Genomic DNA, 24,743 nt, shown 5'->3' on the forward strand with positions numbered 1-24,743 from the left:
GGAGCAAGGAGGGCACTGGCTGCCGGTCTAGGACCACCGCCCTAAAGTAGACAGGCTGCTCAGTCACCCCAATAAAGCCCATGGCCTCAAACTGCCCCAGCACTGCCAGGAGCCAGGCCATTTCCTGAGGGTGGCCACAGGCAGACGTGGTCACAGGGCTGGTTGGAAAGAGGGTGGATCCTGCTTTGCAGGCTCAAGGCCCCCGAGGCCAGGAGTTCAAGGTCCCAGGGGAGGGCGGCCTCCTTCGCTGCACCTTCCCGTCGCTTCCATCCGTGCGCGCTGGGCTTGGGGCAGCACCCAGCGCCCCATCGTGCCTCAGTTTACCCCAATGCCTGAAAAACACCTCCCGCCCGACGGAGGCATAACTGGCCACTTCGCCCTGACGGCCCAGCCCACGCAGGCGACGGACGGGGTACCGGGCAAGCGGATGGCCGCACGGGCCCCCTCCCCCGACCCGTCTCTCCCGTCGCGGATAGCGGCAGGAATACCGCGAGAGTTCGCCCCCTCCCCCCCACAGTAAAACTGTCAAAGGTGGGAGGGGCGGGAGCGCGCATGTGCGCAGCGCGGCGCGCAGCCTGCGCCGCCCGGACCCCGCGCCCCGCGCCCCGGCCCGGCCCGGCCCCGGCCTCCGCCCGGCCCCGGCCCGCTGGGCGCCGCAGGTAAGCGCCCGGCCGCGGTCCCGGCCGCGACCCCGGGCGGCCCCCGCGCCGGCCGCGCCCTCGACCCTGACCCCCGCGCAGGTCGGGGGGCCGGACGCGGAGCCCCCGCCCGCCGCCCCCGCCGCGCCCGGAGCCCCGCGCCGCGCCCCGCGCCCCGCGCCGGCGTCGCGTCCCTTCCTCCTTCTTCTCCAGAAAAAGTCGCCATTTTGGTTCACTGCCTTTGGGCCCCCCCCTCCCCAGGCGCCCGGGATCGGCCCTTCCGGGGCCACGCCGGCCCGCACCCGCCGCAGGTGACAGGTGGGTGGCGAGGCCAGCCCCCAGGTGTGCGTCCCCTGGCCGGCCTCATCCGCGCTCCCGGGCCTAGGCCGGGGTTCCGGGCCGAGCGGCCTGGGCCGCGGTCCCACCGCCAGCGTCGCCTGCGGTCAGCGCGAGGCGCTCCTGTATCCCCCCCCTCGCAGAGGGTCCCACCTCTGCGACCCTGCTGGCCCCTCTGGGGAGGGGCGAGCCCTTTCTCCTCCTGGTGCGCGAGTCACAGGCCTTGAATGGAAGGGCAGTCTCTGCCTCCTAGGCCAGTCCTGGTCCCGGGGGCTCCCAACTCCGAATTCTCCACCCAGGCTGGAGGAAGACTGGGAAGGTGGGGCTCAGCAGGTACCCACAGTAGCCTCTGCTGGGGTCAAAAGGGCGCTGGCAGGTCTCCTTGGAAGTATCAGTGCGAGGGCTTCCAGAGAAGTTTGTTTAGAGCCCTCTGGACCCTTACCAACCCCAGGCCCAGGATATAGGCAGCCCCCTGACCATGGACAGTGACTGTCCCGATCTCTGATCTCAGTCTGCCCAGATGGCCTCTGGACCTTTTAGGCACAGCAGATCCGTCCTTTTCTCTCTCTTAGAAGTTAGGAGACTGTCCTGGCCGTCCAGTGGTTAAGACGCCACGGTTCCGCCGCAGGGGGCACCGGTTCAATCCCTGGTCGGGGAATGAAGATCCCACATGCTGCGTGGCGCAGCCTTAAAAAAAAAAAGAAAAAGTTAGAAACCATCAGGAGAGGGGAACCTGCCCACATTCTGCCCCCCCCGCTTCTGTGGCCTTAAGTGTCCCTGTGGGAGGACCCCAAAGGGCTGAACTCAGAGTCGCCCCAGCTCTCAGAGCCTGGGGTCCCCCAGCAGAATGGGCCCCCTGAAGCCCAGCCTCAGTCGGCGGAATGTTCTCTGTGGCCAGGGGCCTGTGGTCTCTGGAGTGGCGCTGGTGGCCCTGTAGGTTGGGGACAGAGAGTCTCTTGAGGGTGGAGGTGAGCAGGAGGTCAGGCAGGTGGGGAGCGGCTGAGGAACCCAGCATGAGGCATCCGTCGGGTTGGCGGGGTCCGGGCCGGAAACAAAGCAGGGCAGGGGTCAGGGAGGGTGGCTCAGCTGGCACAGGGACCAGAAGCCGGTGCTGCAGGGTCCTTGGTCTGCTCCCCTGGAGAGGGTGTGTGTGCAGTTGGGGAGTGGGCTGGGGCCCTCAGTGCCCACCTTGGCCATCTTCCAACTGTGTCCTGGGGAGAAGGATGCCAGGGCACCCACCTGGGCCCCAGAGCGTGGCCTTGGGTCTGGGTGGGGCTGTGGGGGAAGGTGTTTCTAGGTGCTGGGCCAGCACAGCCTGTGAGCCAGCAGCCACGCTGGTGTCATAATTGGCCCCCGAGGGGTGTCACTGGCCTCCCTCCCCTGGGGCACTCCGCCTCTCCTGGAGCCATCCCCAGCTAAGCACCAGGTACGAGGTGCGTGAGAGGTGCATGATTCTCTTGCTCTCTGGGATTGTGGGTCTGGAGGCAGGGAGCCCCCTGGAGCTGGTGAAGGTCTCAGGACAGGGCTAGATTCTTCCACGCTGATAGGGTTTTCTGGGTCATCCAGGGAGACTTTGGCTGAGCAGCCCCTCCCCTAAACCAGAACACCCCCCCGCCCATCCACCCCTTCACCTGCTTGCCCCTGTGGCCAAAAACACAGGTGGGCAGGCTCCCCTTCCTCAGGCCAGAGAGTGGGCCTGTCTGGGGCAGGGTCAAGAGCAGCCCATTTCAAGTCCTGAGTGGGGCCCAGTGGACCTCATGGGCCTGTCCGCTTGCTCTGCAGAGATGACCGATCCCTTTTGTGTTGGAGGAGGCCGCCGGCTCCCGGGGTCCAGCAAGAGTGGGCCTGGGAAGGATGGCGGCCGGAATGAGGTCCGACTTCCCATGCTTCATGACCCACCGAAGCTGGGTAAGAGGAGTCAGGGCAAGGTCAACTCCAGGTGGTCATTGGCAGCCAGTGCTGGGTGTGGGCCTCCCTGGACGTCAAGCTCCTGGGCGCCCAGCCTTGGCTCCTGAGAGGCTTCCCGGGGTGGGGGCAGCCTGGGGCCCTGGGTGGACCATGGCCTCCTGCCCCTTGTGCCTCAGTGCAGGGGAAATGAGGCTCCTTCCAGGCGGGACCAGCCCCCTGGGTGGCAGACAAGGCTGCAGGGAACGCAGCCTCTGAGCCTTGGTGTGTTGTGTGCTGCAGGGCTGCCAGCAGTCCGGGGTGGGCAGACAGTGCCCAGCCAGGCCCCACTCTGCTTTGACCCGGGAAGTCCAGCCAGCGACAGAACGGAAGGGAAGAAAAAGGGGCGTCCGAAAGCCGAGAACCAGGCACTCCGAGACATTCCTGTGAGCTCCCCAAGGGCTGGGTGGGGCTCTGGCAGGGTCTGCCGGGGAGCCCGCTGCCTTGCCAGGCCTGCCTGCTGCGTGTCCAGCGCCGAGCCCTCAGCCCGGATCCACTGGCTGCTCCGCGTGCGAGGGCTTCGAGAGACGGCCTGGGGCCCGGCGGGTCCTGTGCGGGACTCCCGCAGGCCTGGGGACAGTGCTGAGTCGCGGGGGCTGGCCAGCAGGGGCCTGGGTGGCTGCAGGGTCAACAGCCTGGCCTTTCCCACGCCCAGCTCTCCCTGATGAACCAGTGGAAAGACGAGTTCAAGGCGCACTCGAGGGTGAAGTGTCCAAACGCTGGGTGTTGGCTGGAGTTCCCCAGCATCTATGGGCTCAAGTACCACTACCAGCGGTGCCAAGGGGTAAGGGGCTGCGGCCTGGGGAAGGGGAGGCCTGGGGCCCACCCTGCCCTGGCTGTTGGCTTGGGGGTGTCCACGCCTGCCCTCTCCACCCAGGGTGCCATCTCAGAAAGGCTGACCTTTCCCTGCCCCTTCTGTGAGGCTGCATTCACCTCTAAGACCCAGCTGGAGAAGCACCGGATTTGGAACCACATGGACCGACCCCTGCCTGCCCCCAAGCCTGGGCCAGTCAGCCGGCCAGTCACCGTCAGTCGGCCCGTTGGGGTCAGCAAGCCCATTGGAGTAAGCAAACCTGTCACTATCAGCAAGCCCATCGGCATCAGCAAGCCAGTGACGGTCAGCCGGCCCGTGCCGGTCACCAAACCAGTGACGGCCAGCAGGCCCGTGCCGGTCACCAAACCAGTGACGGCCAGCAGGCCCGTGCCGGTCACCAAGGCTGTGCCGGTCACCAGGCCTGTGCCAGTCAACAAGCCTATACCGGTCACCAAGTCTGTGTCAATTGCCAAGCCAGTGACAGTCAACAAACCGGTGCCGGTCACCAAACCAGTGACCATCAACAAGCCGGTGTCCGTGACGAAGCTTGTGACAGTTACGAAGCCCGTGCCAGTTGCGAAGCCGGTGACGGTCAGCAGGCCCATTGTGGTCAGTAAGCCGGTGACGGCCAGCAGGCCCATTGCCATCAGCAGACACACGCCGCCCTGCAAGATGGTGCTGCTGGCCAAGTCTGAGAACAAGGCTCCTCGGGCCGCGGGGAAGAGCAGCGGTAAGAAAAGGTATGGGGGCTCCTGCTGGGTTGGGGTTGGGTGTCCCCGGCTGCAGCTCAGGGGTAACAGGGCCCAGAGCGGGCCCTCCCGCCCCTCACCTCCCGGCTCTCTGCAGGGCTGCAGACGGCCTGGATGCCTGCCCGCTCCCGCCCAAGCAGGCGAGGCCGGAGAACGGGGAGTACGGCCCATCCACCACAGACCAGAGCTCAGCCTTCCAGCTGAGCACAGACCCCAGCAGCAGCCCCCTTCCTCTGGGCAGCAGACCCTTGGGGGGCAAGGAGGCGCCGAGGGCCGCGGGCCCCGTGTCCCCGCCTGAGGAGGGTGCGGAGCGCACAAAGCACAGTAAGACGAGAGCAGGGGCCAGCGGCAGGGCGGGGGCAGCGGCCAGCCGGCCCGAGCCTCCCAATGGTTATTTGACCAGAACCTCGTTCTCTGTTTTCTCTCCCCCGAGTCAGGAAGGAAACAGAAGACACCCAAGAAGTTTACGGGTGAGCAGCCCTCCATCTCAGGGACTTTCGGACTTAAAGGTGAGGCCTGGACCAGCCGGGCGCCTGTGGGGCCAAGCACGCGCGGCGGCCGCGCCCTCAGCCTGCACCTGCCCCTCCCGCGTGTGCGCGTAGGCCTGGCCAAGGCGGAGGACAAGGCCCGCATCCACCGCGCCAAGAAGCAGGAGGGGCCGGTCCCCGAGGAGGCGCGGAAGAGGGGGCCAGCCCCCACCAGCGCCGTCAGCAAGGAGGTGCCGGCCCCCGGGGCCCACCCAGCCCCAGGTGGGAGCTGCCGGGTGGCGGGGCACAGGCCGGGTCTTGAGGGTGGGGCGGGTCCTGAGCCGCGGGGACGGGGCCCGAGCGCCGAGCGCGGTCCCTGGGTTCTGTGCTTGGCGTCCAGGGCATCTGGGAGCTCCCGCCTGCCCCTGAGGTGCTGGCCCTGCTCCACAGGTGGCCTTGAGGAGCGGTGGCAACGGGCCATCCACGAACGGGGGGAGGCCGTCTGCCCCACCTGCAACGTGGTCACCCGAAAGACCCTCATGGGGCTCAAGAAGCACATGGAGGTGTGTCAGAAGGTAAGGCTGCCCCCAGTTTCTGGGAGGGGAGGTGCCCCAGGGCCAGCTTCTCACAAGCGTGCCCGTCTGCAGCTGCAGGATGCGCTTAAGTGCCAGCACTGCCGGAAGCAGTTCAAGTCCAAGGCGGGCCTCAACTACCACACCATGGCTGAGCACAGCGCCAAGGTACGCCACGGGGCCCGCTGCCGTCCGGCCCTGCCCCCCGGCCGCCGGTCCGCTCCCCCCGCGCCTGCCCAGCTCTGCCCGCTGGCCTCTCGCTAGCAGAGCTTAGTGGCTCCCGTGCCTGACTAGGGACGTCCGCGGCCCCAGCCCCTGGGCAGGGCCGGGGGCCCTGTGGTGGCGGGGGCACTGAAGCTGGCCTGCCCCCCAGGCCTCTGACGCCGAGGCCTCGGCGGGGAGCGAGCAGGAGGAGCGGGAGCGGCTGCGGAAGGTGCTGAAGCAGATGGGGCGGCTGCGCTGCCCCCAGGAGGTCAGTGGGCCGCGCGGGTGCGGGCGCCAGGCGGGATGGGGCCTGCCGCTCTCCGGCCACTCACCTGCCCCCGGAACCCCAGGGCTGCGGGGCCGCCTTCGCTAGCCTCATGGGCTACCAGTACCACCAGCGACGCTGCGGGAAGCCGCCCTGCGAGGTGGAGACCCCTTCCTTCCCCTGCACCCACTGCGGCAAGACCTACCGCTCCAAGGCCGGCCACGACTACCACGTGCGCTCGGAGCACGCGGCCCCGGTGAGCGGCCCGCAGCCCGGCCTCCTGTCCCTCGGTGCCAGGCAGGCGCGTCCACGCGCTGCCTGCCGCGTGTGCTCCGCCTTCCCTCCCGGCGGCCCGCGTGCGTCATGGGTCGGGGGGCGTGGGCCTGGGATGGGCTTCCGTGTCCCCGGTGCACTCGCTCGTACGTTCTCTCCGTGGCACGTGCCGCGTGGCTCCCGTGGCTCATCCGGCCTCCCCACCCCACCCCCGTAGCCCCCCGAGGAGCCTGCGGACAAGGCCCCCGAGGCTGAGGACCTGTTGGGTGTCGAGCGGACCCCCAGCGGCCGCATCCGCCGCACGTCGGCCCAGGTCGCTGTGTTCCACCTGCAGGAGATTGCGGAGGACGAGCTGGCCCGAGACTGGACCAAGCGGCGTATGAAGGACGACCTGGTGCCCGAGACCGGGCGGGTGAGCCTGGCCTCCCAGTCTCTGAGCCTGAGGCCCCTGTGACCTGGGAGGGCGTGGTTGAGGGCTTTCTCAGCTCAGCAGGGAGCATGTGGGTCACCTCCGGCCCAAGCCCCGAGCTTACCCTGGCACTTGCTTACGTCTGCAGCTCAACTACACGCGGCCCGGCCTTCCTGTGCTGAACCCCCAGCTGCTGGAGGAGTGGAAGAATGAGGTCAAGGAGAAGGGCCACGTCAACTGCCCCAATGATGTGAGCCGGGGAGGCGGGGCAGGCATGGGAACGCTGGGACTCGGGACAGAGGGCCCAGGGGCGGCCCTGGGGGGAGCCCTCCACGTGGCCCCTGCGGGGTCCTCAGACGGAGACCCACAGGCAGAGAGGCCTCGACCTCAGCCCTAGCGGCCCAGCTTGCCCACACCCCTGGGCAGGGGTGACTGCTGAGATCAAGTCCCCCCACTTGCCCCAAACGGGCCCCAGGTGCCCCGGGCTGGGCAAGGGGTGCACACCGGTGGGGGGGCACCTGCCGGAGGGCCCGCCCCCACGGTCACCTCCTGCCCCCAGTGCTGCGAAGCCATCTACTCCAGCGTGTCCGGCCTCAAGGCCCACCTGGCCAGCTGCAGCAAGGTCAGTGTCCAGGCCCTCCCGGCGGCCAGGCGCGCGTGCTTGGCGCTCCCAGCTGCCCCCAGGGGTCCGCACGCGCCAGGTGTGCCCCCCCCCGCCCCTGTGGGGCCGGGGCCAGTGCAGCCCAGGACGCTCGCCGCCTCCAGCCCCAGCCATCAGTCCCTCAGTCTCAGGTGGCTCTGCTTTGGGGGTTCCTCATGTGTGCCGGGACAGCCCGATCTGGGCTGGGGTGAGGGCCCCTGGCAAAGCGCTGCGACCCTTCCCAGGAGCACCTGCCTCTTCTCACCCCTCCTTCCTTCCTGCCTCCCCTGCGGTGGGGCCACCTGGGTGGTCCTGCCTCTGAGTGGCCTCGTGGGTCCCCAAAGCACCCCTGTCAGGCACCCCTCCAGGTGAGCCACACAGGTTGGGGTGGTCCTGGCTGCATCTGGGTACTGCTGGTCCTCCAAGGGCCAGTGGTGGGGGCCACCCTCCAGGGGCTGGACTGCCCTGTGCCTTCCAGGGGGGCCACCTGGTGGGGAAGTACTGCTGTCTGCTGTGTCCCAAGGAGTTCAGCTCCGAGAGTGGCGTCAAGTACCACATCCTCAAGGCCCACGCGGAGGTGCGTCGGGGATGGGCCTGGTGTGAGAGCCCTGCTGGGCCTGCGACTGGATGCGCTGGCCCCATGGAGGGGGCCGGGAAGGGCAGGGCCATCAGGGTGACGGCTCTTCATTTGAGCGAGTGGGCGACGTTGAGGAATCTGCTGGTTTCTCTCCAGAGCAGTCTCCGGCTTCCCTAGAAGCTTGGGTGTCCCCAGGCCCCGGGTCCCCTGCCGCCCCGCCCTCCAGGGTCCTGGGCCCCCGGGTTTCCATCGCTGCTTCTCCCCCCCAGAACTGGTTCCGCACTTCGGCAGACCCGCCTCCCAGACACAAGGGCCCAGACTCCCTGGTGCCCAGAAAGGAGAAGAGTCCGGCTGGCGGGAAGAAGCGGGGCCGCAAGCCCAAGGAGCGACCCCCTGAGGATCCGGCCCCGGGGACGCCTCCCCACCGGGACGACTGGCCCCCAGGAGGCAGAGACAAGGGGGCCCGGGGCTCTGCTGGCCGGAAGGTGGGAGCCGGCAAGGCGCCCGAGAAGTGAGTTTGGAGCCTGGCAGGTGGGTGGGGCCCAGCCCCCTCTGTCCAGGGTGGGGCTCCAGAGCCTCCTGCCCTCCAGGTCTCCACCCCCCACCCCTGCCTGTTCATCTGTCCAGCGGGGGCGGCCAGCCCTCTCCCCTCCCCGAGGGTGGCCCTGTCCCACGCGGGCTGCCGCAGGGCACCTTGGGCTGGGGCTCCCGGGAGGGCCAGGGCAGCTGCAGAAGTGCAGTAGTCTGGAGGGACCTTCACGGGCCGGCAAGAGGAAGGGCTACAGCCTGGGCTTCGGTGCTGGGGCGGCATGGAGCAGGCAGATGGCCTTCTGGTCCTCGGCATGTGAGCTCCATGCCCCATCTGCTTTCTCGGGCCCAAGGCTCGGGGGTCCCTGGTGGCCCGTGGTTCTGGGCTGATGAGGGTACCTGAGCAGCCTCACCTCGTGACCCGACACTGGAACCCCAGCACCCCCCAGCTACCTCCCGGGACAGACCCCAAGTCTGACAGCTGCCGTGCCGACCTGCCCGCCCCGCCGCACCCCGCCCCGCCCCCGCCCCGCCGTCTTTTGGCTCCTGCACTTCTGCTCTCTACCTCTCCAGGCCCACCCTCCCCTGCGGTGCAGCCCTGCTGTGCTCGGGCCCTGCCCCGCTGGCCCGTGTCCGTCATGGTGGCAGAGGCAGCCCTGCCCCCCCGTCCCCAGCAGTGCTCCCCACTCGGGGCCAGGCAGAGGCTCTGCTGCTGCCACTGCAGGGCTGTGGCGCAGGGGCCACGTGAAGTGAGCTCTGGCCTCAGCCTCCAGCTGCGCTAATGCCACCGGCCCGAGTCGGGTAGCCTGGCGGGCTTAGGGATGGGCCGGTCTGGGTTCCGGGGTCACCTGGGGCCCACGGGCACGAGGGCCGGGGACCTGGGGCCTGGCTCGAGGAGTGACCGCTGTGGGAAGCAGCCTCTGTCGCTGGCCTGGGTTGGCCCATGGCCAAGCCCCTGTGGGAGCCTCCTTCCCCCTTTTTTACCTGCTCCTTCGTTTCTGGTTGTGTGGCCTTTTGATGTGCGAGCCGAAGGCCGGGGGGAGCTTGGCCAAGGTCACAGTAGGTTGGTGGCAGCTCCAGGGCTCTGTCTTGGCTCCCTTTGGTGCCCTGAGGGCAGCGATCTGTAGGTGGGGTCCGGTGGAGTCCGGGGCACCCTGAGGATGCAGCCGCATGGTTTCTGACCTCCTGCCTGGGCCCCACCTTCCAACCATGGCATCGCTGGGACAGGGAGGACGCTCAGAGCTGCCGGGTTTGGACGGAGGCTGTTTTCCACTGGGGGGTGGGGGTGGGCTGAGGGCTCGGCCTTGCCGACCCTGGATGATGTGAATTTTGATATTTGCCCGTGTGCGTGTGTCTCCTGGGTGTAGTGGATGCCAGTCTTGTTGCTGTGACAAGTAACAAACCTTTTTTTAAATTCTGTTTTTTATACGAAAACTCACAACAATCTGACATTTTGGTGCTAAGGGTTTCCTGGTGCCGACGGTGGATCTGGGGGCTGGGCTGGGGTCCCTCTCCTGCTCAGGGAGGCGGTGCTGACTGGGCACCCCTCTGCCCCCCAGCTCCTGTCCTCCTCCAGTCCCTGGAGAGGAGGGCCTCCAATCCGGGCTCAGCTCTCCTCACCCTGCACTAGGGAGACAGTTTCCAGGAGGGCTTTGGGGCCGCGGCGCCGTGCTGCCCGTCTCCGGCTTCTTCCTTCAGCCACAATGCTCTGACCCCGGGCAGTCCTGGCCTGATGTGCTAGGGAGGGGGTGTGGAGACGTGGACTCCCCGCACTCACACGCACCTGATCTGATCGGGGGTGGAGGCCTGGGCAGGTGCAGGTAATCCAGCATCAAAGACTGAGGCAAGCAGCATGACTTCGGTACAGGAGGGCTTTCTTTCCTGGGTGTCACTGGGGTACAGCTGGTGGAGGTAGAGGTGGGTCGGGCAGCCACTGTAGGGGCAGCTGCCGGGGTGGGGGGGAGGGTGGGGAGCAGGCACTGATGGGAGCCCCACGCGCACTTTGTCCTTGTCACCAATGGTTGGAGGAGGTTGGACCTCAACACCCCTGCTGGGGATAGCTGCCTGCCCCGGCCTCTCAGGTACTTGGCCCTTGGGGAGCGGGGGCTGGTTTTGGCTGGGGGATGCGTTTCATTGTCACCCCCGAAAGTCCATGTGTGGTCCCTGGCGTGGGACCCCCACCAGATATGTGAGAAGAGGTGGGGTCCTGGGTAACTTGATGTTTAGCACTTTAACCCCCTTCTTTGTCTTTAAGGTGGGCGTGGGGACTGCTGCCAAAAGTGGCGCTGGGTTGGACCCCTCTCTCTCCCCTCTTCCCTCCCGGCTTCCATGCTCTGGCTGGTGGGTGGCAGCAGCAAGCTGGTCCTCAGAGCCCTCCTCCCACGGTGGCAGAGCCCTGGGCGGCTCAGCAAGATCTGCCCACTTTCCACTCTGGTGGGAGTGCAGCCAGGTAGCCTTGACTGACACCTTCAATGAGAGGGACTGAGCGGCAGACACCCCCCTCCATGCGGTGGGTGTGGACCCTGCCTGAGACCCCAAACCCAGGGCACAATGTCAGGTCCCTTTCTGAAGATCTACCTCTGGCCCAGCCCACCCCCCCCCCCTTGCCCTGAGAACAGGAAAGGGTCGACTCAAGGGACCGACACATCACACGAAAATAGGATGCACTTTTTTGCTCATGCAGGGGCAGATGAGTGTCCCCTGGTGTGACTGGTGGCCCTCCCAGTCATAGGCCCCTCCTGTCCCTCTGGTTTGGAAGGGATCCCTTTCTGAAGATCTACCTCTGGCCCAGCCCACCCCCCCCCCTTGCCCTGAGAACAGGAAAGGGTCGACTCAAGGGACCGACACATCACACGAAAATAGGATGCACTTTTTTGCTCATGCAGGGGCAGATGAGTGTCCCCTGGTGTGACTGGTGGCCCTCCCAGTCATAGGCCCCTCCTGTCCCTCTGGTTTGGAAGGGAAAGAATGGGTGCACCCTGACTCACAGAGGGGAGGGCTGTCCCGGTGTGTCCCCCTGGGTGGGCCCCAGGCAGCTGTCCTGGAGGCCTGGGGTTTGGGGGGCAGCCAGCACCTCCATCCTGGCAGCCACACATCCTGTACTTGGGGTTTCTTGGTTTGGGTGTTTTAATGCCAGTTCTCCGTAATAAGTGCATTTCGAAAGAGAGGTTCCGGCTATCAACTTGTAACCATATATATACGTATATATTCTATCTACAAAGTGTTTATTTGCAAGATGTTTTGACGGTGAGCTCGGGCCCTGCCCGCCTTGTGACCATCTGTCCCCGGTCCTCGTCCCCGCCCCCCGGCCCCAAGTGGCACGGGGGCGGGCCATCAACTGTATGTATTAAAAATGACTGTATCAAATAAATGTTTATTGATTTTTTTCCAGGGGTTTTGTGCAGCTGAGTTTGTGGTAAAGCGCGGGTTGGGGCGCTTCCCCGCACTGGCGCCGCGCGGCCTCGTGGGGCTTCTGGTTTGCGGGGCGCGCGCAGCCTGATGGGGATTGTAGTCCGCGGGGCGCGCTGGCGGGCGCCTGGTGCCGGGCTCCGAACCACAGCTTCCGACAGCCTGCGCGGCCGGCCCCCGAGCCCCGCCCAGCCCGCGGAGAGGCTCCCGAGCTCATGGCTGCGCTCCCGGCCTCAGCCGACGCCCCCCACCCGGTGCCGCCGCCCCTAGCGGCTGGAGACGGGCCAGACCGGCTGGAGGGGAAGAGCGAGGACCGGTAGGCGCGGCGCGCCCCTCGCGTCTCGTGGTGGGGGCGGCTCCGGGAGCCGAGCCCGGACTAGCGGAGGGTCCCCGGGGCCTGGCGGTGGCGGGCCCTCGCGGACGGCCGCGGGAAGGGCCCCGTGGGCAGGGCCCGCGTGGGGCCTCGGTCTGTCCCGAGCAGACGGGGCGCCGGGCCAGCGAGCACCCGGGCTGGACTGTGCGCCCGCCGGATGCTCCCAGGTGGTCAGTTCGTTCCGGGAGCCGCACGGACTCGGCCTGCCCCACTCGAGGCCAGAGGTCGTGATGCTGGGCGGCGCGGTGCTCAGTGCCTTCCGACTGCCGGCCAGGCGCCGGGGGAGGGGACCCTGGAGGCTCTGGGGGCTTTGCAGGAGGGGAGGTGGTGGGGGCCGCTGTCACCTGGTTGGGGGGGGCGGCTTCCGCTGTCAGCCTCGGGCCAGGCCCCAGGGGGTGACGGCCAAGCGGCGCTCGGGCGAGGGCTGGCTTCTCACTTCCGGATCTGAACCGTCCCTGGGCCAGGGCCAGCGCTGGCCCCAGGCTGGGGCCTGTTCCTGGGAAGTGCCGTGGCCTGGACTGCTTGGGACTGTCTGGGTGCTGCCAGCAGAGCCGCTGGGCAGGCGGGGGGGAGGGGTCGCAGGGGTGAGATGCCGGCAGGAAGAGGCTCCCTGGGCCTGGAGGAGCATCTTGTGTTCCTCTAGGCTCACCCCCTCCTGGGGAGCAGTGACTCCGAGCCTGGCTCAGGGTGATAGGGTGGAAGAGGGGGGACCTGAGTCTGTGACACCGGTTAGTTCCAGAGAATCTGATTGTAGCCTGAGACCAGATAAGCTCTTGAAAACACTTCCTGCGGACACAGAACGCTGGCAGCAGCCGTCTGGCTCTGCCCCACGCACAGACCGCGTAGTGGGCATGGGTGCCCTTCACGGGGCCGGGGCGGCAGTGGTCTTCCTCTCCTCGGAGAGTGGTCCTCAGGGGACAGGAAGGGAACCAGGGCCCATGGGGTGGCCCTGGAGCTGCCTCTGGACGTCACGGGGAAATCGCTCCCCTTACATCCTGCCTTCTCTGCCATGTTCCTCAAGCACGTGCCCTCCCCCTCCCCCGCTCCCCCGCAGTCCCTGCACGGCCCGAGGGGGCCAGAGCTGGCTCTGGTCAGTGTCCGGGTGTCTGTGCAGATGCCTCCAAGCCGAGGCTCTCCCCGCCCGACCACGGCTCCGGCTTCGCCTTCCGTATCACCGAGGTTGCACAATGTGGTCTGGTCGGTCTACCTTGCCGTGGCCTCTTGTGTGCCTGTCCCTCCGGAAGGTCAGTCCGGTGAGGACGGGGACCTCGGCCTACCTTTGCACTGGACATGCTGGTGGTCAAGTGAGCACCTCGCAGTGGTGACAGGGTACCCCTCGGGCTGTCCCTTGGTGAGGTCCAGGTGGGCGTGGGTCTGGGGGTTGCCGCTGGGCAACTGGAAGGAAGCTGGCTGGACTCGCCTAAAGCAGCGGGGGAGGAGGGGGTCCCATAGGGGGATTTCCAGTGGGTGGGGTGGGGACAGTGCAAGTTCCTGGAGCCTGTTGCACCCCTTTAGGGCTGCAGCCCCCCCAGCCCCGCAGCTCTCTCCCTGCTCTGAGGAAGCTGCCCTGATTTCCCTGTCCCTGAGCCAGTCTGGGACGGCCCCGCCCCCCCCAGGCCAGGCCCCAGTGGGCCAGCTCCTGCCTCCTGCTTCTGGCTTCAGTTGACTCATTTCCCCCGGGAAACTTTCCTAAAGCGGGACAGGGCATCAGGGCTCCTCAGCCCCAGGCCTGAGCGCGGTGGGCAGGGCCGGGGCAGGAGGGAGCAGCTACCGCGGGGCAGGCCTGTTACCCTGAGGCAGCGCCTGCCCGGGAGGGACCCTTTCAGTGTGCGACCCCAAGTGAAATTCTTTCTCCCCTGAGCCCCCACCAGCCGTCTCCACGTTGATGGTGTCGGAAGCCGGGTAGAAAAGCTGGTGTATGGGCTGGATTAGTCACAGGGAGGGGGCCGGAGACCTGGGACAGGAGTGAGTACTGCAGCCGCCCACGCCCACACGAGGGCCCGCTCTTCCTCCTGCTGCCAGACTGGGGCGTGGCTGTGTCCCCAGCTGAGCACTGAGCACGGGTGGCCTTGGGGGACGTGCTGGAGCCTTCGTGGAGGGGGTGGGGTGGGGCGGGCAGTTATTCTCGGAGGAGGCCTCAGCCGGGTAGAGTTTCAGGTTGTTTATGCCTCTCGGAGGCACCTGGGGGCAGGGGTGCTCAGCTCAGCTCCGCTCCTCGCTGACAGCTTGGCCGGCCAAGAGACACCTCCGATTTCCCTGTCCCGCGGCGGGGGTGGGGGGTGGGGTGCGGGGGTGGGCCCTGCAGTCCCCGGCAGACCAGGGGTCTGGAGCTTTCTCCAGGCTGTTCTGGAGGAGGGGGCACAGTGGTCCTCAGCCAGCCCTGGGTGGGCAGTGTGCCAGCCTGAGCACAGGAGGGGCAGTTCACAGCCGATGCTGGCCTGAGGCCTGCCTGGCTGTTCTCGGCAGCTCCGTGCTATTAATACCAGGCCAGCGCACAGCCCCCCGCCGGGTGATCCTCTTATGCCCGTAGCCTCGGCCGCTGAGGCCGGCGGTGAGTGCTGTTGCTCCGGCCCGGGCTCCTGGGGCCTCTCACCTGTTGGCCCCCCGCCTCCCAGGGGACAGCCTCTGCCAGCCAGGGCCTGGACCCCACTTCAGCTCCTCACCTGCTGTGCTGCCCACCCATGGAGGAGCAGTTCAGGGGGCTCCTGAGCTGTCCTGGGGGGCTGCCAGGGGTCTAAGAGGCAGTGCGGCGATGCCCGGCACACACCTGGGATCGCCCTGCTGTCCCGGTTCCCCCTGTGTCCTGGCCATGAGCAGCCCCCCCGCTTACCCTGGCTTCAGGGTCTCGGGGTGCTGGACCCTTGGAGCGGAAGGCAGGTGAGTGGCAGGCCTGCTGTCTTCCGGTGAGGACGCCCGTCCTTGCTGCGCCTCGGCCACCCCCAGCCCCCTGTGCCGTGTCAAGTGGCCGTCAGGGCAGAGACAGGCCAGGCAGGTGCTCGTGGGGGCCAGCCGCCGGCCTGGCTTGGGGCTCTCAGGGACCAGCCGGCCTGTCTGTGGGGCTCCTGACCCTTCGGTTGGAATTGCCTTTTGTCCTCGTGGCTGGCAGCACCCTGTCCGTCTGTGAGCGGGGAGGTGAAGCCTCTCCCACGTCACGGTTTGTCCCGCTGTGAAAATGGGGTGAGGCTTGCTCTGAGGGCACAGTGAGCTTTGTCCCTGGCTTTGAGAGAGAGCCGGGCTTTTGGAGGAGGCAGTGGAGCTGGACTTGGTTGCAGAACCGGCCTGATGCCGTTCAGGCCTATTGCAAGCCCTGGGCCTGGCGGATTTCTGTCAAGGTCATCCCTGGCTAACCTTCGGCTCTTCCCCGAGGAGGTGTCTGTCGCGGGCTGTCGGCGCCACAGGCCTTGGAGGTCGTCCGTGGTCGTGGTCGTCACCTCAGCAGGACAAGGGTCAGTCACAGAGAGGGGTGAGGGCTCCTGCTGGAGAGGCCAGGGCACCAGCCTGGGCTGAGAAGCAGGGGAACGGCGGCCGCGCCAGCCCAGGCCTCGCATCCCGCGTCGGTCCCGTGAGGCCGTCTGGCTGTCCTTGAGCGTGCTGGGCACAAGGGCTGGTTTGCTGGGGCACCGAGGCCCTGCTCCTTTGCAGACCAGGTTTTCTGTGTTGGCTTTTCCTCCCCGGGTAGGAGGCACAGACTGGACGTTTTCCTCTGGGGCTGTGCGGAGCTCCCCTCCCCGGCTATAGGCTGTCGGTCATCGCCAGGGTCTGTGGGTCGCTTGCGGGGAGGGCAGCTGTGTGTGAGCCCTGGGGGCCCCGTGCTCGCTGTTGGGGTTGAGTGTGTCCAGGGGAATGGCCAGCGCTGCCCTCCGGCCGGGGCTTGAAGACATCACTGCTGTGCTCCGTCCGTCTCCTGCTTGGCTGAGTGAGACATCAAGTGAGCTGGCACTGCCCCATCGTCTGGGTGTCCCGTGTGTTGTTTGCTCCACGGACGAGCAATTGCTACTTCCAGAGGCGACACAGGCAGCCAGCGATTCCCGGGGCTCGCTCCCCACGCCGCCCCAGTGACGGAGGACCGAGGCGGCCCGGTGCTCTCTGTCCCCCGGACAGTGCTGCACGCCTCCTGTCACATCCGATGGCCGGCTTTCCCGCCGCGTGACTTGTGCTGACAGGGCCCTCTGTGCCCTCGAGAGCCGCTGGTGTGGCTCGTCACGTGTTAGGCCTGAGCTAATTCCTTCCCCCGCCCCCCACACGTGTGCACACAGACGCCGTCCTCCTGGCTCTTGGCAACGCTGGGTGTGCTGGGAGCACCGCACCGCTGGAAACGCCCGTGTTCCTGGCGGAGGATGCTCAGGCCACCCTGAGCAGGCGGCGCCCGTCATGCCCTGGGCCGCCTGGCCCTGCCCTCGTGGGGACGTCTCCCCGAGGCCAGCCTCACAGCGCCCTGCGCCCTGGCCGTGACAGCAGGCTGTAGCGGTGACAGCGAGCTTCAAGGACAGACAGAGGCTTGGTCTGTTTTTTGATAAAGCGGGGGCGTGTGCTCATAAAACACGAAAACCTGGCGAAGTCCTTGCTCCTGCCCTTGGTGGCCGTCTCTGTGCACGCGTCTCACAGGCTCACGCTGGCTTTTACGGCTCGAGGCGCTTTGCCTTCTCACCTGATGGTACCTCGAGGATGTCTTCCGTGTGTGGCTCCTTCTCAGGTTCCCGCCCGCGTCCCGAGCAGCATCCATCACTGGGGCTCCAGCCGCGGGTGGACACACGTCCTGCCAGGGTTGTCCGGTGCACCCCCAGGTTCCTGGTACTTTCTTCCTGCCTAGACGATCAGCTTGCCTTCGGAGTCTCTGGGGCGGGTCCGCAAGCTGACGCTGTGAGCAGTCTCTCTCTCAGGCAGTGGTGGAAATGCCTTCTCCCTAAGCCAGTCCTGCCCCCGGGACCACCTTCACACTGGGTCTGCGTCCCAGACTCTCAGCATAGACTGAGCCGGCATCCGGCACGCGCTGCCTCTCGTCGGGCCCTCAGCCGAGCCGAGCCTCCCCAGCTGTCCCTGAAGGCTTGGAGGCCTTGAAGCCGTGGGCCAGTCATCACTTCCGTGCCCTCTAGGGGTATAAACCTACAAAGAAGTCAGCACAGCCCCACTCGAGTGGCGTGGCACGGCGAGAGCAGACACAGATGGCGTCTGCGTCTCCCAGGCGGGTTCCCGCCTTGTGCACAGCCTCTGGGGGCCTCCGCCCTTCGGCAGGGCGCCCCAGGACTCCCTCCCGGTCTGTCCACCTCCCTAAGCCGGTCCTGCCCCCGGGACCACCTTCACACTGGGTCTGCGTCCCAGACTCTCAGCATAGACTGAGCCGGCATCCGGCACGCGCTGCCTCTCGTCGGGCCCTCAGCCGAGCCGAGCCTCCCCAGCTGTCCCTGAAGGCTTGGAGGCCTTGAAGCCGTGGGCCAGTCATCACTTCCGTGCCCTCTAGGGGTATAAACCTACAAAGAAGTCAGCACAGCCCCACTCGAGTGGCGTGGCACGGCGAGAGCAGACACAGATGGCGTCTGCGTCTCCCAGGCGGGTTCCCGCCTTGTGCACAGCCTCTGGGGGCCTCCGCCCTTCGGCAGGGCGCCCCAGGACTCCCTCCCGGTCTGTCCACACCACTGCTGGCCCATCCCTTTTGTCGGCGGCCTCTGTCTCTGGAGCCCCTCTCCCTGCGTGCCCTGCAGGGTGGCACAAAACTAGAGGGCCGCCCAGAGCGTGTCTGGGGAGAGGGCACGATCCTCGACGGGGTCTTGACTGTCCTTGGCGCGCCCCCCCCCCCCATCTCCTGGGGGAAAGGGGGCCCTCGTGGCCCTGCTGAGGCCCGGTCCACGTGGGAGGAAGAGCTGGGCCCGGACAGCGCTCCCCTTGTGTCCTCCTTTGCCACCTGCTGTCCCTTTGGATTTGTGGACAGTGGCAGTCCGAGGCCCCGGGCCCAGCGGACGGGCTGCAGCCAGGTTTGCCGTGTCCCACGCACGAGCCCGCTCACCTTGGCCGTGGCCACGTGCCTGCGTGGAGGCGGCCCGTGGACCAGTCGCGCCGGGCCAGCGTGGGGTGGCAGGGGGGCTGGTGGCCCTGGGCCGAGGCAAGCGTGACCCGCCCCCCCCGCAGCAGCAGGAGCAGCAGCAACGCGGAGCCCGTGGGCAGGCTTCTCCCGCCTGTGGGCGCCGGGCGCCCGCCCCGGAAGCGCACCACCAGCCAGTGCAAGTCCGAGCCGCCGCTGCTGCGCACGAGCAAGCGCACCATCTACACGGCAGGACGGCCGCCCTGGTATAACGAGCACGGCACCCAGTCCAAGGAGGCCTTCGCCATCGGTGAGCGCGGCTGTGGCGCGTGGGCGGGCCGGCGCCGCCCCCGCCCAGGCCCCCGGGAGGGCGGGTCAGGCAGGACCCACCGCCATGCCCCAGCCGCCGTTTCCGTGAGCCACGCTGCTCGGGCCCCTCGGTCCAGGTCAGCCCGGGGTGGAGGCAGCGTCGGGCGGCGGCACCGCTCGGACCCATCTGTGAGGCTGACCCGGGCCGCTCCGCTCAGGCCTGGGAGGCGGCAGTGCTTCCGGGAAGACCACTGTGGCCAGAATGATCATCGAGGCCCTGGACGTGCCCTGGGTGGTCTTGCTCTCCATGGATTCCTTCTACAAGGTACGGGCGTCCCGCACGAGCAGCTGCCGCCACGAGGTCCACGGCCCCTGCCCCGCCTGGGGCCTGAGCCCTGAGCCCTGAGCCCTGAGCCCGCGGCTGCTCCTCCCCCCAAAGGCGCTCCTCCCCCCACGGGTGCTCCTCCCCCCACGGGTGCTCCTCCCCCCCGCAGGCGCTTCTCCCCCTGCAGGCACTCCCCACCCCCCGCAGCTGCTCCTCCCCCGCGGGCGCTCCTCCCCCCGCGGCTGCTCCTCCTCCGCGGGTGCTCCTCCTCTCAGGTGCTCCTCCCCCGCGGGTGCTCCTCCCCTCAGGTGCTCCTCCCCCCGCAGGCGCTCCTCCCCCCGCGGGCGCTCCTCCCCCCGCGAGTGCTCCTCCCACGCAGGTGCTCCTCCCCCCGCAGGTGCTCACCAGGCAGCAGCAGGAGCAGGCCGCCCACAACAACTTCAACTTCGACCACCCTGATGCCTTTGACTTCGACCTCATCATCTCCACCCTCAAGAAGCTGAAGCAGGGCAAGAGTGTCAAGGTGCCCATCTACGATTTCACCACCCACAGCCGGAAGAAGGACTGGGTAGGTCCCGCAGGCTCAGCTGCACGGGGCTGGCACAGGGGCCTCGGGGCCGCTTCAACACACATGATTCCTTTGCAGAAAACGCTCTACGGTGCAAACGTCATCATTTTCGAGGGCATCATGGCCTTTGCTGACAAGACACTGCTGGAGGTGAGGACGGGTTCCAGGACGGATGGCCTGGCTCCCTGATCCTCCCGTGGGACTCACCTTACACTTGCCTCCATCCCCGTCCCGTGCCGTAGCCCTGGGGTTGGGTGAGGAACGGCCTTGTCTCCTGAATCTCATCCCCCCTGAGTCAGGGTTTCGGCTGCTGTTCTCTGGGGTCCACGTGGCTGCCGAGGTCAGAGCCATGTTGGTGGGAGTAGGTTCATCTGTGGGTGTGCATGTGTGTATCCTTGCCTGGGAGGGAGCCAGCCTCCTGCGTCTGCACTGTTTGTGAGGACATCCTGTCCCCTGGGAGGCTCTGGGCAGCTGCCCCAGGTGTGACCCACTCCGGGCCAGGCCTTGGGAGCCACCTTCCCCGCCCTGCCGAGGCCCGAGGGGGCACAGCCGGCTATGCCCCTGTCCTTGCTCCTTCGCTGGTCCCGAGTGTGAGTGTGCTCAGGCCCCCGGAACCCCACAGCTCGCCGCGCACGCACACGCTCAACACTCCACGCGTGATGCACCCCCCACCACGCACACAGCCACACCACACGCTCCCCCCGCCCCATCCAGACCCGAGAGGTGCCGCGCAGGCCTGGTCTGCCCCTGGGCCCACACGCAGACCAGACGTCTCTGCCAGAGGCCGCCCCCTGTTGCTCAGTTGGGTCCTGCTGGCGACAGGGCCTTGGAGCCCCTTGTGTCAGGCCCTCTTCAGCAACTCCCTCTCCCGTCCAGCTCCTGGACATGAAAATCTTCGTGGACACGGACTCTGACATCCGCCTCGTGCGGCGGCTGCGCCGTGACATTAGCGAGCGGGGCCGGGCCATCGAGGGTGTCATCAAGCAGTACAACAAGTTCGTGAAGCCCGCCTTCGACCAGTACATCCAGCCCACCATGCGCCTGGCGGACATTGTGGTGCCCCGGGGTGAGCCTGCGGTCCAGCTGGTGGCGGGAGGGCGGGGGCGGGCAAGGCCGGACCTCACCCTCCCTTGTGTCCCGGCCCAGGGAGCGGGAACGCAGTGGCCATCGATCTGATCGTGCAGCACGTGCACAGCCAGCTGGAAGAGGTGAGCCGGTGTCCAGGCTCCCGCGGCCCCGCCAGCCCTGCTCCCCACGGCCACCTGCCTGGGCGGCCCCCACGTTTACTGCCCCGTCGTGTGCCGGCCAGAGGCAGCCGGGCTCCCCGAGGGACCACGGGGCACGGAGTATCTCCGGCGCCCGCAGCCTGAGCTGGGCCTCATACGGAAGCGTGCGCTCCTGTCCAGAGGCAGCCGGGCTCCCTGAGGGACCACGGGGCACGGAGTATCTCCGGCGCCCCAGCCTGAGCCTCATACGGAAGCGTGCGCTCCTGTCCAGAGGCAGCCGGGCTCCCCGAGGGACCACGGGGCACGGAGTATCTCCGGCGCCCCGGCCTGAGCCTCATACGGAAGGGTGCGCTCCTGCCCCTCCAAACCCTTTTGGGCCACCGTTGGGTTTTGGTGCTGAGTCCCACGTCCTGAGCATCCTAGGAGGTCACACAGCCCGGGCTGGCCCAGGGCGCCGCCCAGCCCTCGGGCAGGCTTCACGATGGGGTGCTCGGGGCCTGCGGAACACAGCCCCTAGGGTCCTGGCTCTGACAGCCCAGCCCAGAGGTGCCACGCCAGAGGCCACGGGGAGCTGGCCCCCTCCCATGGCAGGCAGCCCCCCGGGACTCTCCCGCTACGGGGCTGTGGTGTGTCCGTTCCTGGGTGGGGGTGGCCCGGCTGGCTGAGGCACACGGTGGCGACAGGCCATGCCGTCCGGTGACTTCGAGGTGAGCAGTGCTGCTATCACTGATGCCCCGCCCCATTCCCTTGTGTCTCCCTGTGTCGCTGCCGCAGCGTGAGCTCAGTGTCAGGTAAGACTTCCCACACCTGTCTGCACAGACGGAGGCATTTCCAACATCCACAGGGAGCTCGGAGACTGGGTTGTCACCCAGGCGGGCAGCGAGGTCCCCTCCCACCGTGCCCACCCCCTGTGGTGGACCCGCCCCCGGCACAGAAGGAGTGGTGTGGTGGCCGCCACACCGCTTCTCCCTGCCCTTGCCAGTAGTCAAGGGGATTAAGGCCCAGAGAGGTTAAGGTGTTTGCCCAAGTTCACACAGCGCCCTGACTCTAGGCTGGCCAGACCTCTCTGGAGGCTCTTACCCGACTTGGGGCAGGTTGTGTGGGGTCGGACCCAAGGGCACAGCTGTCCTGAGCCAGCACCGCTGCGCCCCAGGGCGGTGGCCACAGGCCTGCCCTTCGGCAGCCAGAGGGCCTGGGTCTGCACCTTCTCTGCCTGAGCCGAGGGGGGGTCTTTACTCCCCCAAGTGGTGCTGAGGCGCCCCACCCCCCGCGTCCCGGCACCCTGGCCCACCCTGGCCCTGGAGCCGAGGCCCAGAGAGCCAGGAGGAGCCCCCAGGAGTCCTGGGCTGCGTGTCCTTCCTGCCCACGAGAGGGATGGGGCGCGTGTCCCCACGCAGTGGTCGGCGGAGCTGGGAAGCACCAGACCGAGCCTCCAGCTCGAGCTGCATTGGAAATGCCTCCAGGCCGGGCGCCAGCCTCCAGCTTCCTGCCCACGCGTTAGTCTCGCTTGCCTCTCAGCCGGCCCGGGGCACCTGCGGGTCTGGCTGCGTCATGTCCTCTGGAAGCCTTGGTTCAGAGAAATAAAAGTTTCCAGGAAACGTGGCTGTGGTGGGTGGGAGGGAGGGACCCGCAGGACCGAATGCAGTGGACTCTCGGGTGCTCGCGGGCCCCGGGGCGTGGGCTGCAGGGTCTCCCTGCCACCAACCCAGCCTCCTGCTCTTCCCTTCCCCAGGCCAGCCGGTGGCCACGGAGACCACCGTGCTCCCCGCTAAGTGGTCTTTTCTCTCTCTCCTTTTCCTCTTCTTTGTAAACCCTGGGGTTTCCTGCCCTGTTCCCTCCCTGACCTACTCTTCGCCTCTTCACCTGGTGGGCAGAGGAAGCTGCGCTGGGATCTGTGAGGACAGAGTGCTCTGGCCGTGGTGCTGCCTGCGCGCTGTGTGCCCGGCGCTCTACAGGCTCCGCCCCTCCCCCCCCCCCCCCCCCCCCGCTCCAGGCTGGGGCAGCAGGGGCAGTGCGAAGCCAGCGCCGCCCGCCTCCCCCGAGGGGGCCGCACGTCACCTGGGCGGGGGGTGGGGGGGTGTCTTAGGCGGGGCTTGGCCCCAGAGCTCAGCTGTTTCCCCAGGGAGAGGTGTCCTGAGGTTGCTACAGGCCCCGCCCCTCCCCCCCCCCCCCCCCGCTCCAGGCTGGGGCAGCAGGGGCAGTGCGAAGCCAGCGCCGCCCGCCTCCCCCGAGGGGGCCGCACGTCACCTGGGCGGGGGGTGGGGGGGTGTCTTAGGCGGGGCTTGGCCCCAGAGCTCAGCTGTTTCCCCAGGGAGAGGTGTCCTGAGGTTGGGGTCCAGATGCCCAGCTTGGGGGCTAAGATCCATCTGCACGTGTGAGGCCTTACCCTCCCACCGCCAGGTCCTGAACGGGGAGGGGACCTGGAGCGGGAAGGGAGGCTCGCACCGCAGCCCCTGCTTCCTGCCTAACGGTCAGCTGCTCTGCCTTCCACCGTGTCCCTTAACCGTTGCCTGGCTGTTACGGCGGAGGGCATCTCGGGATGGGGCCCTCCCTCCAGCTCAGCCACTGGGAGGGCGGCCTCCACCCTGCACACCCACCGTGCCCACCACGTCTGCCCCCTACGGTCTGCAGCGGGAGGATGGGGCTCCGGGGGAAGATGCCCCTTCTCGAGTTCCCAATCGCCCTGTGTCCCCAGGGCCGCACTGGCCTCAGCGCACCAGTGCCACCCCCTGCCCCGGACGCTGAGTGTCCTCAAGAGCACGCCGCAGGTGCGGGGCATGCACACCATCATCCGGTGAGGCCCGTCCCACTCCCCCGGCCTGGCGGGCGGGCGCGCGGGGCCGACCTTCCCTGACCCACCTGGGTCCGCCCTTGGCACAGGGACCGGGAGACCAGCCGCGACGAGTTCATCTTCTACTCGAAGAGGCTGATGCGGCTGCTTATCGAGCACGCGCTCTCCTTCCTGCCCTTCCAGGTGCGGGGCGGGCGGGGGCGGGGGGGCCGGGGGAGTAGGGGGAGGGGAGGCTCCTCGCGCTCACGCCCCGCCCCCGCCCTGCGCAGGACTGCGTCGTGCAGACCCCGCAGGGCCAGGACTACTCGGGCAAGTGCTACGCGGGGAAGCAGGTACCAGGGGCCCGACCTGGGCGACAAGGGACTGGGGCGGCCGGAAGGCGGGGGTCTGGCTAGCTCGGCCTCGTCCCCCCAGATCACAGGCGTGTCCATCCTGCGGGCCGGCGAGACCATGGAGCCTGCGCTGCGGGCCGTGTGCAAGGACGTGCGCATCGGCACGATCCTCATCCAGACCAACCAGCTCACCGGGGAGCCCGAGGTGGGGGGCCTGGGGAAGGGGGCTCCGGTGGGGGGAGGGCAGGGGTGACGTTCTGGGGAGGGGGCGGGGCACGGGGAGCCCAGGTGCGGCCTTCGGTTTGGGCCGCCCTGACCCCGCGGCCGCCCGCAGCTCCACTACCTGCGGCTCCCCAAGGACATCAGTGACGACCACGTGATCCTGATGGACTGCACAGTGTCCACTGGCGCGGCGGCTATGATGGCGGTGCGGGTGCTGCTGGTGAGTGGGCGGGAGGGGGGCGGCGGGCGGGGGCGGGCGCCGGGCCCGGCTCACGCCCTCGCCGCGCAGGACCACGACGTGCCCGAGGACAAGATCTTCTTGCTGTCGCTGCTCATGGCGGAGATGGGTGTCCACTCGGTGGCCTACGCCTTCCCGCGCGTGAGGATCATCACCACGGCGGTGGACAAGCGCGTCAACGACCTCTTCCGCATCATCCCCGGCATCGGTGAGGCTGCCCGGCCCTGTCAGTGACAGCTGGGGGGGGGGGGGCAGGTGGGCCCGAGCCCCCACCCCAAGGACCTGCTTCTTCCCCCAGGGAACTTCGGCGACCGCTACTTCGGGACCGACGCCGTCCCCGATGGCAGCGATGAGGAGGAAGGGGGCTCTGCGGGGTAGCCGCCCTCCCCGCCCCCAGCCCCTCCTGCTTCCCCGGGGCTTACAGAGTAGAGACGTTAACGTATTTTAATCAAAAAACGTGTTACCGGTGTACCTTGTCTAAACATTTTGTAAAATAAAACTTGAAGCTGTGACTGGTTA

The 24,743-nt window shown here is 67.7% G+C and overlaps 2 protein-coding genes across 19 annotated transcripts; both read left to right on the plus strand.

Moving 5' to 3' along the window:
- The first annotated feature begins 597 nt into the window (after positions 1 to 597).
- Positions 598 to 11,837, plus strand: ZNF512B (zinc finger protein 512B). 12 transcript variants are annotated; one of them, XM_055090112.1, is made up of 18 exons: positions 598 to 659; positions 2,757 to 2,882; positions 3,162 to 3,304; positions 3,574 to 3,702; positions 3,796 to 4,472; positions 4,579 to 4,805; positions 4,919 to 4,990; positions 5,084 to 5,230; positions 5,399 to 5,523; positions 5,596 to 5,688; positions 5,894 to 5,992; positions 6,075 to 6,245; positions 6,480 to 6,674; positions 6,820 to 6,921; positions 7,231 to 7,293; positions 7,790 to 7,888; positions 8,158 to 8,399; positions 9,976 to 11,166. In XM_055090112.1, the coding sequence occupies exons 2-18, from the start codon at positions 2,759 to 2,761 to the stop codon at positions 10,238 to 10,240; spliced, it is 2,973 nt and encodes a 990-aa protein (XP_054946087.1). In that variant the 5' UTR covers positions 598 to 659; positions 2,757 to 2,758; the 3' UTR covers positions 10,241 to 11,166. The 12 variants fall into 12 exon arrangements, with proteins under 12 accessions (XP_054946087.1, XP_054946090.1, XP_054946089.1 ...); XM_055090115.1 differs by having other exon boundaries at positions 4,919 to 4,951; XM_055090114.1 differs by lacking the exon at positions 9,976 to 11,166 and adding an exon at positions 11,638 to 11,837 and having other exon boundaries at positions 4,919 to 5,230.
- Positions 11,838 to 11,844: 7 nt separating this feature from the next.
- On the plus strand, positions 11,845 to 24,743 carry UCKL1 (uridine-cytidine kinase 1 like 1). 7 transcript variants are annotated; one of them, XM_055090120.1, is made up of 16 exons: positions 12,147 to 13,501; positions 17,291 to 17,379; positions 18,321 to 18,523; positions 18,741 to 18,847; positions 19,245 to 19,415; positions 19,494 to 19,565; positions 20,292 to 20,481; positions 20,562 to 20,623; positions 22,516 to 22,535; positions 23,337 to 23,435; positions 23,522 to 23,615; positions 23,702 to 23,764; positions 23,847 to 23,969; positions 24,099 to 24,206; positions 24,276 to 24,432; positions 24,523 to 24,743. In XM_055090120.1, exons 1-16 carry the CDS (start codon positions 12,428 to 12,430, stop codon positions 24,600 to 24,602), a joined length of 2,712 nt encoding a protein of 903 aa, XP_054946095.1. In that variant the 5' UTR covers positions 12,147 to 12,427; the 3' UTR covers positions 24,603 to 24,743. The 7 variants fall into 7 exon arrangements, with proteins under 7 accessions (XP_023984347.1, XP_054946095.1, XP_028354534.1 ...); XM_024128579.3 differs by lacking the exons at positions 12,147 to 13,501; positions 17,291 to 17,379 and adding an exon at positions 11,845 to 12,140; XM_028498733.2 differs by lacking the exons at positions 12,147 to 13,501; positions 17,291 to 17,379 and adding an exon at positions 13,525 to 15,074.

The sequence above is a fragment of the Physeter macrocephalus genome, chromosome 14 (assembly GCF_002837175.3).
Source record: "Physeter macrocephalus isolate SW-GA chromosome 14, ASM283717v5, whole genome shotgun sequence".
Lineage (NCBI taxonomy): Eukaryota > Metazoa > Chordata > Mammalia > Artiodactyla > Physeteridae > Physeter > Physeter macrocephalus.